Genomic DNA, 14550 nt, shown 5'->3' with positions numbered 1-14550 from the left:
ATAAATATCGTGGGCATGCCAAACGAGAAACATATGGGATTTTTTTATATATATACAACTTGTGGGGGAACGAGACCCCAGGTGCACCCCTGTGGATTCCCCTGGTCCCACGACCGTCAGGTCTTCTCACCAATAAATATTAAAATAACATTATTTTTTTTGTAAAATGAAACCTCACGCAAATGTGCAATTTGATAAAAAAAAGATTGGAAATTTGGTGAAGCTTTTTTCGGTGAAGCCTTTTCACAAAATTCCTTATGTATCCTATTTTTTCAGGGGTATAATTGACGAGCAAACTACAATATAAAATATCTAAAAATCCGTGCCTTGAAATTTTATAAATTTTATTTCGTTTTGAAAGATTTTAAAGAGATGTGCACAATGCGAAAAAACAACGATATCAAATTTAAATTTTATCTCGTTTTATAAATTTCCTTCATGAAGAGGTACTTTGATTTATTTTATTTTAAAAAGACATTGGCTTGATCCATAACTTTTGGTATAATTCGAAATATTCTATGTAATTTAGTACGATGCTCCCTATGTTGTATTGGATCGTAAGGCGTAATCTTATGCACATGTCAAATATCTATTTTTTGCATATATGTACCCACTATGGGTATGCCGAAGTGCCAAACATATATGCCTATATGTCAAATATAACATGTAGGCATATACGACATACTTTCCAGCGAGCGATAGATGGTCAAATTATCGCTCGTTGGTCATTCCGGCTGTTGATGGGGCAAAACGATTTAATGATTTTTTAGGAAAGTGAAGAGACGACCGTGCAGAGGGGGACTCCTTGACCAAGCAAACTGCTTAACATCAAACAGATGCATTGCACGGAAGTTCTTTGAGTTCGAGAGATCAATCTGTAGGACTCCGGCCTAAACCAAGAAATGGTCGTTTCAGAGTCAATTCGATCACAAAGAAGGAAGAGGGTTGATCTGTAGGAGGGAAGATGAGAAGTGTGTGAGTTCAATGGTGATCAAGGATTGTGAATGTGTTGTAGGTTTCTGCAATGAGAGTGATTGTTCTAATGAGAATTGTTGTGATAATTCCCGTATATCTGTTGTTCTTATCATCATGAATTCAAATAACTTATTTATATTGCTAGAACGTGGACACATTGATCTCTAGTAAGTGTGACAGTTGCTCGAGTGGAAGAGTGGGGAAGTGGAAATCGTGATTAAACAAATACCATATCGTGCAGAGACTTGGTTGATTGTACACCCACTACTTTACTAACTCCCTCAGCCGCTTGCACGACTTACTCACATTTATCATCGTGGATGAACACACGTGCCGTAGGCCGCCAGACCAAAATCCTAATTAATATCCCCCAGGTGACATGATTGATGTCTCATGATTTGTGGAGTCTGCAAGGCAGACGTGTATTTAATTAGTCGTTTATTGACTTGATTAGATGATGATTTCAAGTATTGTTCAGTAGAGCATGGATGCCGAATGCTCTATGATTTATGAATTGAATATGTCTGCTGGGACGTATAGTTCTCGAACAAATGTTGATAACTGGATCAACATGATGAATATTGATAGTCTGAGCAACTATTGCTCGTCTGATGACTTGTTGAATTACTGAATATTGATAGTTGAATCAATATTCCTCGTCTGAGCAAATATTTTTCATTTGATGAATTACTGAATATTTATAGTTGAATCAATATTCCTCGGAGCAAATGTTGCCCGTCTGAGCAAATATTGCTCGTTTGATGAATTATTGAATATTGATAGTTGAATCAATATTCCTCTTCTGATAAAATATTCCTCTTCTGAGCAAATAGAGCTCGTATGAGCAAACATTGCTCATTTGATGAATTACTGAATATTGATAGTTGAATCAATATTCCTTGTCTGAGCAAATATTGCTCATTTGATGAATTATTGGTAGCATGACCAAATAAAATATTAATTAAAATATTGGGATTTGTATCGAATATTATATAATTAATCAAGATGTTGATTGTTGGATCAACATAAAATTATTAGTGTTTGAACTTGCTCAGAATTATGATTTGCAGAGCATTCAGTTTGAAACCCTAATTTTGATCGATTGTTGATCAATTGATGATTTATTGACAATAAGTCACTTAGTGAAGGAGGGACCGGCTACATGGGATGATGGCCGAACATGTAGCGCCCAGGTGCTCGAGTGAGCATGTCCTTTGTTGACCTGTTGGTGAAAGGATGATTAAATGCCGGTATAATCATTTATTGAAATAGTGCTCGTCTGAGCGTTAGGTAATAAAACCTAATTATGGAGAGATGAGGACCAACCAAGGAGTCATGGGACCGTCCCTTGGTGGTAGTGGGACCAGCTGATGGTCGTTTGAGAAAATTCCAAGTTGGTTGGAAAGAGTTTGGACCCAATATGAGCAATTGAGAGCAAATTAGGTCAAAATTATGAAGATGTGTGGGACCGGATCCTTGCAAGCCTTAGGGCCAGCCTTGGTCGGTCAAGGTAGCATGCCCGTGTCACCATGATATCCGTGTATCAGTCCTGAGAGTTTTGGTATTTTCTAGTGCACGTTTGACCAATATTTTGGATTTTCAGAAGAATTTGATCTTGACTAAAACTCTCGATTTTGCTCGAATGAGCAAGTAGAATTTTGCTCGTGTGACCAATATCTTGAGAGTATTAAAATAATAACATTTTAGTATTTGACGTGAGTATCCTAGTCGTTCAATTGACCATTTGACTTGTTGGCTTTTTCATGGTTTGAGCAATATTTGAGAAAATATTGAAAAACTAGGGTTTTTGCTCAAACGATGGAATTTCATGAGATGAAAAAAATAATGATATGATAAAATAAGGAATTGTAAAGGTGTGGGACCGGTCACGACTAGCGCATAGCCGTTCGGCTAGGTGGCCCGGTCCCGTGGTACCTTTCCCTATTTTTACTATTTTTCATCGTTTGAAGGAAAATATGGAGAAACTAAGAGTTTTGCTCAAACGAGGGAGTTTGCTCAAATTAAGGAGTCTTCATGAGATGAGGAAAATAATATAATAATTAAAATAAAATAAAATAATGAAAGAGGGGGACCGACCACGGCGGCATGACCGGCCGACCGGTGAGCCTGGTCCCACGCTTCTTGTTTATTTTATTTAATATTATTTTCTTTCCTATTTTGCATAGGTTCCTTGTTTGTCCATATTTTGAATGCTCGTTCGTGTATTTGAGTGTTCGTTCGTGCATTATTTCTAAGTACACTTACACCATTTTCTTGGGGCTTACTCGGTGATGGCCCAGATGCCCGAGCAGTGAATCTTTATTATTAATTCATGAAATTCAGCTGAGAATCAGTCATGAAACGGAGCGATAAAATTAATTGAGTATCTATTACTAATTCATATAATTCAGCTGAGAATTCAAGGAACAAAGTAATGGGATAAAATAGATTATTTTCTAGGAATTCAGTTGATGAATGACACGGTAGAATCAATCTATTTGCAGAATCGAGATGTGAGATAATTGAAGCATCATACTCGTTCTGAGGGGTGTATATTCATGGAACAACGTGCAGGGAAACGTTCTGAAGGCGTTAATCTCTCTAAAAAACATTATGTCTAGGAACCGTCGAATCATCAAGAGATTATATACACGGTCTCTCTACGTAGTCAATGAACAACGTGCAGCGTGACGTCCTGAAGGCGTTAAGCTCTCTAATAAACATTATGTCTAGGAACCACCCAATCATTTTGATTCTACGTAAAGGTGATGATGAAATGTGTGAAGTATCAACGCTCAACTGAGAGGCCTTTCGAGAAACATATTCATCATAGCTCTGAGAGGAATGTTCGCTCAGTCAGAGATCATGAAATGGTTCACGGATCATAAAACATGAATCGTCACATACATTCCTGAAGCCAGGTCAGAAACATACAGTATCATGATTTTACGATTTTGACTTTTGTCGAAAATCCACCATCAACACCTACAAAACTCAACAATATCTAATTTCCTGTTAAATGCTTGACACATCAGAATAGGTTCATGATCGATCAATCTCATTAGACCGACCAAATTATCCGAGCATCATTGCTGCCTTAGCTGACACAATGATATAACACAATTCATCAGACTCGACATCTATGCATTATTGTTGTCCCAGGTGACGCCTTATCCTCAATCCATGAGCCACAGAATATATCACATTCGTGAATCATGCTCGACTCATCAAGGCTAAAATTCATGGTCTATCCAAGTCAACAGTTGACCAATTAAATACACCTATGCCTTGCAGACTCCACATGCATGAGACATCAATCATGTCACATGAGGGGATATTTACTAGGGCTTTGGTCTGGGGGTCTATAACACGTGCGATGTAACAGTACATCCACGATAAGAAATATGTGTAAGTCGTGCAAGCAGTTGAAGGATATAGCAAAGTAGTGGATGGACAATCAACCAAGTCTCCCACGCAATATGAACTAGTTCAACTACGATTTCCCACTCCCACATTCTTCCACTCCCCTACAACCGTCACACTTACTGGAGATCAATGTGTTAACTATTTATGCAATATAAATAGGTTCATCAATATATGATTTTGATAACTTATCAAAAATTAAGCTAACTCAACTCAACGGATCTCAGTCGAACACCACTGAACAAAACTCAATCAATATGATCAGAATTCACTGACGGGTCATCAAACTTGCAGAAGTCTCCAACACATCCACAATCCTTCAATCATCATTGATCTCATATAACTCTCAGCTTCCCTCCTACAAATCGACCCTCATTCCTCTTTGTGACCGAATTGACTCTGGAACGACCACTGTCTTGGTTTAGGCCGGAGTCTTACAGATTGGTTTCTCGAACTCAAAGTACTCTTATGCAGTGCATTTGTTAAAGTTTAGGCAATTTGCTCAATCAAGGATCCTCCATACGTACAACTCTTCACTTTTCCTCAAAAACCAGCAAAAATTGTTTACCCATCAACAATAGGTTGATATGACAAGATTGTAGTGTACTTGGTACCCTCCTCATTTCATTACTGAAAAAGCACGGATCCCCCAGAGGAGCCGAGACAAAAAAAAAAGGACGTCATAATTACTCCTACAGCCGATACGGTAACAAAATACAACCCTGAAAACTCATGTTCCCACTTACTTACCTCGTCTTACCTTTTTTTGCAAGTTTGTTAAGTCCAAGAAGATGGAACGAGACAAAGAGCTTTTGGATGCCTTCAAAAGGATCCCAATGAGCATCCCACTTATAGATATAATCAAGTAATTTCATAGATACGCATAATTTATGAAGGAATTGTGCATCATTAAGCAACAACTAACCAATATTGAGGTAATGAGTTTGGGGGAGAGCGTTCAAACTACTACAAAAGAAAATCCGACTAAAATGTAGAGATTCTTGTAGTTTCAATATACATGTCATTATTGGTGGTACTAATTTTATTAAAGATGTACTTGATTTAGAAGCATCAATAAATGTTATTTCTGCATCTATCTCTGAATACTCCAATTTTAGTCCACTTAAATTAATGAATATTGAAGAATAATTAATATTGACGAACTACGGTTCAAATAGGATCTCTATTGGCTTCGTCAGGAGGCTCGCGTAGTTTGAGAATTCTCTTCAAAAATGAGATGTTGCATCGGAATCGAGAAAGGTTAGTTCATAATTGCGTAAAAGGAGTCGATGTTACACGGCGTTCAGTCGAGAAGTGAATGATTTAGAAGGAATATCTCAACCTGGGGCTAAGCTTCGGCAATAATGGAAGGTCGGCTCAGCTTCTTTTATTACGGCGTAAGGAAGCAAATCCCTAGCATACAATATTAACAAGAATGAGATCGTTCGTTTAATGATTATTTTAAGGGTATTATTAGGGTTATTTTTAAAAAGGTTAATCAACTAATCTTTCTAGTAGATTTTTGTGTTCAAAAGATGGACGTGGATATCTGGCTCGTCATCATCATTGTTGCATGAACGATTGTTCATGAGCATGACTAGAAATAAATTTGATGTACATAACGAGATGTTTACAATGAAATAGGATTGAGAAACAATACATTCCAACACTCATGAGACGATGAAGAATAAGTTTCGTCATCAATCATTTTAAACTCGGAACCCCGACCCTAATTTAAATTGGTTATTGAACAAAAAATCAAAACCCTAAATTTGTCTACTATAACACACTATTTATGTTTATCTGTTCGATTTTCTCTCTAAGATTTGATGGTACGAAAAGAAGCAGGGGTCAGGAAGGAAGAAGTTCGACCAAAAAGATAAGTGTCATTTGATTTCTAAATTTTCAGCACTATGGTGGTTAATAGATAGTTTGCACCATCACGAGTTTGTAAAATTTGTATAAATCAATAAGGATATTTTGGGTCTGAGACAAATAAATTTACCGTGTTAGCAAGTCGATAACCAATTCGCTCAACTCAATTTATTACCATGGCCCATGGTAATTCATTTATAAACAAAACTGAATGGTTCTTTTTTTTTGTAGAAATAAAATGCATTAAAAGCAGCTAACCAACTTGGTCACCTGAAAGTCTTACAATATTTTTGTCAGAGAAATGTAAAGATGGTTGTGGTTGTAACATCTCAGCTTTGGATTTATCAACTAATAAAGACTGACGAATACAATAAGGATCAACAGTACTCCGATTAACACCATGTACAAATTTTCTTGCTTCTTTGGCTAGAATATCCCAACTCTATTAGCCTCTCTTGGGACATACTTAAAACCTAAAAAATTATCGCATTGAGTAGCAATTTTCTTCGCTTCATTTAAAACAGATTCACACTGCCATAGAATTCTATTGCTTGTGCCATTCAAGTACTCTACCATTCTCTTCCAATCTCCTTCAATGCTAAAAGCTGATATCCTTGCTTTTTTTGCCCAACTAGCTCCTTCTAGAGTTGTGACTGCTTCTGCCTCTTCCGCACTGGATGTAGTTTTGGGTCCTTCTCTTGCTCCCTCCATAGTATCTACGTGATTACGAACAATAATGGCAACACCTGTAATAGAATTAGTATCCAATTTCCAAGCAGCCTCCATTAACTTTCAACTCATTTAGACTTTGAGATATCCATTGAGGTTGACTACGTAATGTGTTTACCACCATTAGAAATAAAACATTTCGGTTAAGAACTTCAGCTCTAGGTGTCCAGAACTGAATGTGCCTTTGTATAATAGGGGATGTCGTAATTGAGGAGTTAGCTTTATTCCTAAACTACTTCCATATAAACCAACATTTTGTCGCTGCAGATTCTACAGAAATGCTATGAGCAGCTCCATTCATCTGAAATGTTCCTTAAAAGAAGCGCCTGAATGAACAGAAAGAACTGAAGGAAAAGGAGGCAACATCCAAATATATTTAGCAAAATGGCATTTAAAGAATAGATGTTCCATTGTCTCATTCTCTGATTCACAGAAAATACATCTTGAAAAGCCTTTTCTAGTGTATCTAGACGGAGTATAGTTAACAGGTAAAGAATCATTCAAACATATCCAACTGAAAAGTTTAATCTTTTGCGAAACCTTTAGGTTCCGTAGCTTCTTCCAAAAAAAATTAGAATGCTCATTACTCCCTAAAGATATATAAGGATCATTAAGTTTAGTATACATGGATTTAACCGTGAAGTTATCATCTCTAGTTAACTTCCATCTAATTTTATCTTTATGTGACAAATTGTCGGCATTGCAGAATAAGTTGATATTCAAAATTTTAGAGATAATGACAGAAGGAAAACAAGACTGAAGAGAAACTAAATTCCACTTATTGTTGCAATCAATTAAGTCTGCAACAATTGGTAGATTGGTGTTAATGGGCAAGCCCATTTCAGACAAATTTTTATCAAAACCAGGTATCCAGTTATCAAACCATATATTAATGGACTTTCCATCACCTACTTCCCAAATGTTGTTTTGTTTAATGAAGACCAGGCCTTTGCTGATGCATTTCCACATCCACGAGCTACACTTAGACACTTTGGAAACAATAGAAGAAGAGTTCTCCAAATACTTCGGTTTTAACGGAGGTAACATTAAAGAGTTGGGATTTTCTATGTAGGGGTGAGCCTGGGCCGGTTTTCACCTCATCCGCATCCAATCCAATACATTACGGATATCAAATTTCGCATCCGCATCCAATCCAACATCCAACGGATTTGCATCCAATGGATGCACGGATGGACGGATTGGATACGAATAATCCAATGGATTTATTTTAGTTAAAATTTATAATAAAGATCATAAAGCCAACACTAATGACTCCTTATAAAACCTATATATTTTATATATGTATACAAATATAAAAATGCCATGTAACACCCCAAGCAAACACATCAAGAATTCCTAAATGATCCATAATATTTTCTAAAACTATATAAATGTCCTTAATTTAACAGATATGGATGTCCAATAGATTTTTATGGTTGCATCCGAGCCCCATCCGTAGTCCGTTGGATTTCAAAAATTCCATCCGCATCCAATCCATTAATGAACTGTCCGAGCATCCATCCGCAAAAAAACGATTGGTCCCGGTTGAATCCGCAGATGACGGATAAAATGCTCACCCCTATTTCTACCGGTCTCCATGCCAATTTAGCTAACAAAACCGAATGGTTCGCTCACCTCAAATTACTTCCATGGCCCATGGTTACACAATAGGCTTTATCACTGGAGAATTGACAGGCCCTATTCGATCAGTAATTACTGCCTGGTAGACGGTGATGAATAATAAACGGCGTCATGAAATTCTGTTATCTTAAGAGCAAACGGAATTCAGAAAATTAAAAAAGAGAGAAGAAGCGAATCCCAGCAGACCACTCTACTACTCTATCCTCTTTCTTATCCGCAAAATCTGTTAACAGCAAAAGATTGACGGAATTGTACTTCATCCATATATCCGCAGCATTTGCAAACTAAACTCTCTCTCTCTCTCCTTTGCAGTCATGGCGGGTCTACTTGTACCCTCCTCTTCAGCTCTCTTACCTTCTCGATTCCCCTCCTCTTCTTCTTCCTCAAAACTATCTCCTTTAGTTTCTTCTATATCCTCAACTTCAGGTACAAACATTCTACTCTTCTTTTACTACTACATGGGTTTTCATTGTTTGAGTTTCTTGCTTCAATTTTTATGTTTATAATTCTCAATTTAGTTTTGTTTGATTTTATGTACAGGCCAAATTTATGGGAGAAAGTTCAATGGAGGAGGAATTGGAAACCTTATTAAAAAGGGAAGATCTCAATTTCATTTCTCAGTGAAAAATGTTGCTACTGAAATCAATCCTGCAGAGGTTTGAAACCCTTTACCTACTATGTTACCTTGATTAAATTAGCCTTTCATGTGTAGTTGTTTTTGTTATGTGTACTTTTAATTAGCCCATTTCTGCTATGCTATTAGAATTGAGGGGATGAGACCATGAAATTTTCAGGCTAAAAAACGTGCCAAGGAAAGTCAGAGACCAGTGTATCCTTTTGCAGCAATAGTAGGACAAGATGAAATGAAATTGTGTCTACTGCTTAATGTTATTGACCCAAAAATTGGAGGTGTTATGATAATGGGTGATAGAGGAACTGGAAAATCAACAACTGTTAGGTCTCTAGTTGATTTACTACCTGAAATCAAAGTGGTAGCAGGGGATCCATTCAATTCTGACCCGGAAGATCCTGAATCCATGGGTGTGGAAGTCAGAGAAAGTGTCTTAAATGGTGAGAAACTAGAGATTGTCACGACTAAAATCAACATGGTTGATCTTCCACTAGGTGCTACTGAAGATAGGGTTTGTGGTACAATTGATATCGAGAAAGCTCTGACAGAAGGAGTGAAGGCATTCGAGCCAGGTCTACTTGCTAAAGCTAATAGAGGAATTCTATATGTGGATGAAGTAAATCTTTTGGATGATCATTTGGTTGATGTGCTTTTAGATTCTGCTGCCTCTGGGTGGAACACTGTCGAGAGAGAAGGAATCTCTATTTCTCATCCTGCTCGTTTTATCCTAATTGGTTCAGGAAATCCAGAAGAAGGTGAGCTTAGACCACAACTTCTCGACCGATTCGGAATGCATGCACAAGTTGGGACTGTGAGAGATGCGGAGCTTAGGGTGAAGATTGTAGAGGAGAGGGCACGGTTTGACCAGAACCCTAAAGAGTTTCGTACTACCTACAATGTAGACCAAGATAAACTCCAAGAACAGATAACTGCTGCAAGGAAAATTCTTTCTTCTGTCAAGGTTGATCGCGATCTTTGTGTGAAGATATCTAAAGTTTGTGCAGAACTGAATGTTGATGGATTGAGAGGAGATATTGTTACTAACAGGGCAGCAAGAGCTTTAGCTGCTCTGAAGGGAAGAGATCGAGTAACTCCGGAGGATATTGCAACTGTCATTCCCAATTGTTTAAGACATCGTCTTAGAAAGGATCCATTAGAATCAATAGACTCTGGATTACTCGTCATTGAAAAATTCTACGAGGTCTTTGGTTGAAGGAGGTAAATAAGCGCTATGTTCTTCAATTTTTGTTCGAATGTTTGTTGGTTAATCTTCTTTTAGACAACACCCGTTCTTTTGTGTTATTTTCCTTCTTTCATTTCTCATGTTCTCTTAATCCTAGTTTTTCCTGTATAAGGTTCATATTTTCAGTTGGTTAGCTAGATGAACACTAAGAATGCCAATTCAGAAACAAACTCTAATCACGAGGGTTCTCGATTTCGAGCATTTTAGCTTTTACCACTGAACTGGGATATTCTGGAATGTAATGGTTCTGAAATGAAATTGATCAATTACGCCCTGTTCCTAGGGAAACCAAGGTAGCTCTTGACCGAGCTGCCAACATATAGAAATGATGGTTGGTTCCCAAAGTGGATATTTTTCTGTCATTCAATCGCTGTTCAAGTGGAGAAACTTTGTGTGCAGTACCTTTCACTCTCTTCTAGCTGAATCTTTTTTTGCTGATATGTTTTCCTACTGCGATTTCTCCATTTTTCATGTTCCAAAGTTGATTGTGTCACAGAAGATAGACGACAGAGATCCTGGTTAATAAAAGAATTTTCCAGTAAGATGTGCCACATAGAGTATGGGGAGAGTAGTGGGGAGGAGGCTGGGGAGGGAATTCAGGGAAATATGAATTCTGCTACAAATGTAGGCATTCCAAAAACAAAAACAAAAACAAGAAATGCGTAGAATAAGTTTCAGACACAACCCAGAACAAGTCGGCCAATCATGTATGAAGTCTAACTGTAGGAAATATCCATTCACATGATTCACTGGTTCAGATAACAAAGGCACCGAACATGTTTTGGTTCGCTATATGCCTAAGTTGGCTAATTGCTAAATAGTCATCTTCCATTCTTATAGATCTCTCTCAGAGTTATGTGCACCGTTACAGATTGAGCTGATAAGCAGCAGCATATTGGACTATGATTTAACACAGAGATAAGAACACACAAGATTTTTAGCAGAACTGCAAGCGGTATTTACAATCGAGAAAACAATTTGGGATTCCTTTCTTGCTTTTATATATACTATAAGTAGCAACTGTTACAAGTATCGTCAATAAGATAGTCCGCAGACTTCCATGAATTTTAAAAACAGCAAAAAATATACAGCCACCTGCATGGTAATGTATGTGTTCATCTCATGGTGGTTCCTTTTTTAACATATTTAGGAACCCAAAATTTAGGCGTCTGCTCCACGAAGGATGGTGGCTGGCCATATACAACGGATGCAGCTCGAATCAAGATACCTGCAGTTAAACCCCAAATGACAAATTCCTTGTTCTCTGCTTTGTAATCGAAAAAATGGATCAGATATTTATCTCCCAACCATTCTCTCTCCTCTGATGTTCGATTTTCGTCCTAAATCCATCAAAATATTTAGTCAAAAATGTAACAGAAAAGATTCATCATTACAACAAACTAGAGAAGACAGGAAGAGTGTAATGTGGAAAACCTTAAGAAACATCTCCAATGGAGCATCAAAAATTTCTTCAACTTCTGCAGGATTTGGTATGGGCGTAAATGCTTGTTGGTCAGAAAGAATGCCAATTACCGGAACCACTCTCATGAGATGCTGCACAAACACACACAAAAACAAAGAAAAAGTAAAGTGAACAATGATTTTGCTAGACCAATATGAAGTGCCAAAGTGTATTTTCCCCTCATACTATGTATAACAAGTCTACTTGTTGGCTGGTTAAGAATCACAAATTCCTGAAAATTCCTATCCTGCTCTTTCTCCTCTTCTTTGGCTCTATATCTTTAATAACATTCTCTAGCATACTCGGGGATATGCAATGCAACATCACAAACTAACACATCTCGTTTCTTAAGTGGAAAAACATTATTGTCTACGGTATCTTTGTTTAGTTTAGCATGTGAGCTATATTTTACAATTAACCAGAACTGAGATACTGTACTATCAACTCCTTGCAATTTCAGACTATCAAACGAACTCCAATTCTCAAAGGGCAAACCTAAACTCGAACTATAAGGATAAAACTTTAGTGCAAGTTCAACCCATCAGAAGTGTCACTTAAGACCAACGTAAAAGTTTGAACTCAGAGGCTTACACTAAAATCCGGAACATTTTGTCACTAATCAGTACCTTCGAGTAAAGCACATCGAATAGCTTTCAATACCTACATTTTGTCACTAATTAGTTATTACCTTCGAGTAAAGCATAGCTTTGAATACCTACATTATCTAACACTGGAACAGATTTTATTCTTGTCAATGAGTCTAAAATTTTAATTCTTCATTTTGCAGAGAAATCAAACACAAATCAAAACAAAACTAAAAACACTAAAAGTGCCATTTTATCTTAAATGAATCCATTTATATACCCCTAATTAGTCATTTTCCATACCTTAGATAAGAAAGGTTCAAGCACAGTAACAATATTAACAAGTGAAGGATCTAATCCAATCTCTTCATTAGCTTCTCTAGTCGCCGTCTCTTCATCATTTGCATCTCCTTCATCTGCTTTTCCTCCTGGTAAAGCTACTTCACCTACACAAACAAAACCAACCTCAATTTCATAAAATTCAGATAAAACACAAATGAAACCAAAAAATCCATTCTTTATCCTCTCAAACCTAAACCCTAGTTGATCAAAATAATCACCTGAATGAGAAGAAAGTCTTGTAGAACGTTTAGTAAGAATAACCCTGAGACCTCCAACATTATCTTCAAACAAACAAACAAGAACTGCAGCTTTTTTACATGTAAATCGTTCTGGATCGGCAATTGGTGTTGCAGATTGTGCAAAACCTAATTGAGAAACGACTTTACCACCACTTTCTTCTCTTTTTTGTTCATCAATTTCATCATTCTCTGTATGTGATGGTGGTGGTTTATAAAGACGAAGTTGCTGAGCTAAGATTCTAAGTCTTTGTGATCCTCCGAAGGATGAATTTGAATCAATTAAGTTAGAAATCGATGATGAATTGGGTGTCGGGGATGTTGGAGTTGTAGCCATTAGTAATCTTCTTTTAAGAGATATTGAAATCGGTGAGTAATTGAATCTCATTGAAGAGACTTCTTTTACATTTATTATTACACCGACTTGTTTCAGAGACGGTGTACAGAGAAATGTCTGATCTAAACATACGCAATGCGGTTCATTTTAGCAAGATGACGTTGTTAATCTCTTATTTTACGCTTCAAGATCATTTTTATTAAACATATTGGACATCACACTAGATGTAGATATTCTTAGCCGAAGTTGTATTGTCCTGTGCTGAAGATGTCTTAAATGAGCTTCTTCTTTTGCGATGTAATCCGCCGTAGAGTTGTATTTCCTATGTAGATCACTTCAACCTTGTTGGCCCCAGTAAACACCTTTGTCGGACATGCTCTGTGCTGACTTTGTTGGCCCCTTTGCACAAAGTTGCAACAAAGTCACCTTTTGCCATACCAGTCAGAAGCAGATGAGCAGGTTTATGCGGGACTTTCTCTGCTAAGAGCAAATCCTAAGGGTGGTGTCACGGTGTCACCCCTTTAAGATGAAAGAGTGACTACCTATCAGAACAAATTAGAGGCTATTATGGGATCTTTCACTCCATTTCTACCCCAACTTGCTCGCATGAACGAGCGGTCGGCAGTGTGACATAAGACGGGGGACTATCTCCCGTATGAGATTTTGTTTTTTATTTTCAATATTTGTAAACGTAATGTCCCCCTCCGACACATTTTTTAATATATTTTTTTTAAAAAATAAACACTCTCCAAAACAACTTTGATTTTTTTTTTTAATATTTTTAAATATAAAGTTCCCGTTCGATTCATTTTTTAATATAAATTTTAAAGAAGAAAAAAATCTACACGGGAGACTGTCCTCCCGTGTAGTGTGCTTTCACCAAGTTTTCCATAATAGGACTAGGATCGCTCCTTCAAATGAACAAGTTCTTCTTCGTACGAATGAGGTAATCTCAAAGTGAGACTACCCATAGGTGATGCTCTAAGAGCAAAGGCTATGGAATGAGTATGTTTTGTACTCATTTATTGCCAAATCTAGTGAGAGACTAGGTGAAATAGTGTTTTTTGCATTA

At 37.1% G+C, this 14550-nt stretch overlaps 2 protein-coding genes across 2 annotated transcripts; one reads left to right on the top strand and one right to left on the bottom strand.

Moving 5' to 3' along the window:
- The first annotated feature begins 8802 nt into the window (after nucleotides 1-8802).
- LOC113297066 (magnesium-chelatase subunit ChlI, chloroplastic-like) lies at nucleotides 8803-10879 on the top strand. Its single transcript, XM_026545467.1, has 3 exons — nucleotides 8803-9069; nucleotides 9184-9299; nucleotides 9438-10879. Exons 1-3 carry the CDS (start codon nucleotides 8958-8960, stop codon nucleotides 10485-10487), a joined length of 1278 nt encoding a protein of 425 aa, XP_026401252.1. The 5' UTR covers nucleotides 8803-8957; the 3' UTR covers nucleotides 10488-10879.
- A 596-nt stretch (nucleotides 10880-11475) lies between these two features.
- Nucleotides 11476-13678, bottom strand: LOC113297065 (nudix hydrolase 15, mitochondrial-like). The gene is made up of 4 exons (XM_026545466.1): nucleotides 13124-13678; nucleotides 12867-13009; nucleotides 11952-12071; nucleotides 11476-11857 (listed from the first exon to the last, which is right to left on the bottom strand). Exons 1-4 carry the CDS (start codon nucleotides 13527-13529, stop codon nucleotides 11633-11635), a joined length of 894 nt encoding a protein of 297 aa, XP_026401251.1. The 5' UTR covers nucleotides 13530-13678; the 3' UTR covers nucleotides 11476-11632.
- Nucleotides 13679-14550: the final 872 nt, after the last annotated feature.

Source organism: Papaver somniferum, chromosome 7, assembly GCF_003573695.1.
Source record: "Papaver somniferum cultivar HN1 chromosome 7, ASM357369v1, whole genome shotgun sequence".
NCBI lineage: Eukaryota > Viridiplantae > Streptophyta > Magnoliopsida > Ranunculales > Papaveraceae > Papaver > Papaver somniferum.
This window is presented reverse-complemented; position numbering and strand designations above follow the sequence as displayed.

Excerpts from the sequence above, each read along its gene's own strand:
- LOC113297066 (XM_026545467.1), top strand. The coding sequence starts at position 8,958 with ATGGCGGGTCTACTTGTACCCTCCTCTTCAGCTCTCTTACCTTCTCGA. Across the intron at positions 9,070-9,183 it reads TTCTATATCCTCAACTTCAG|GCCAAATTTATGGGAGAAAG; the intron begins GTACAAACATTC and ends TTTTATGTACAG. Across the intron at positions 9,300-9,437 it reads CTGAAATCAATCCTGCAGAG|GCTAAAAAACGTGCCAAGGA; the intron begins GTTTGAAACCCT and ends TGAAATTTTCAG.
- LOC113297065 (XM_026545466.1), bottom strand. The coding sequence starts at position 13,529 with ATGAGATTCAATTACTCACCGATTTCAATATCTCTTAAAAGAAGATTA. Across the intron at positions 12,072-12,866 it reads TTGAACCTTTCTTATCTAAG|CATCTCATGAGAGTGGTTCC; the intron begins GTATGGAAAATG and ends GTGTTTGTGCAG. Across the intron at positions 11,858-11,951 it reads CATTGGAGATGTTTCTTAAG|GACGAAAATCGAACATCAGA; the intron begins GTTTTCCACATT and ends TGATGGATTTAG.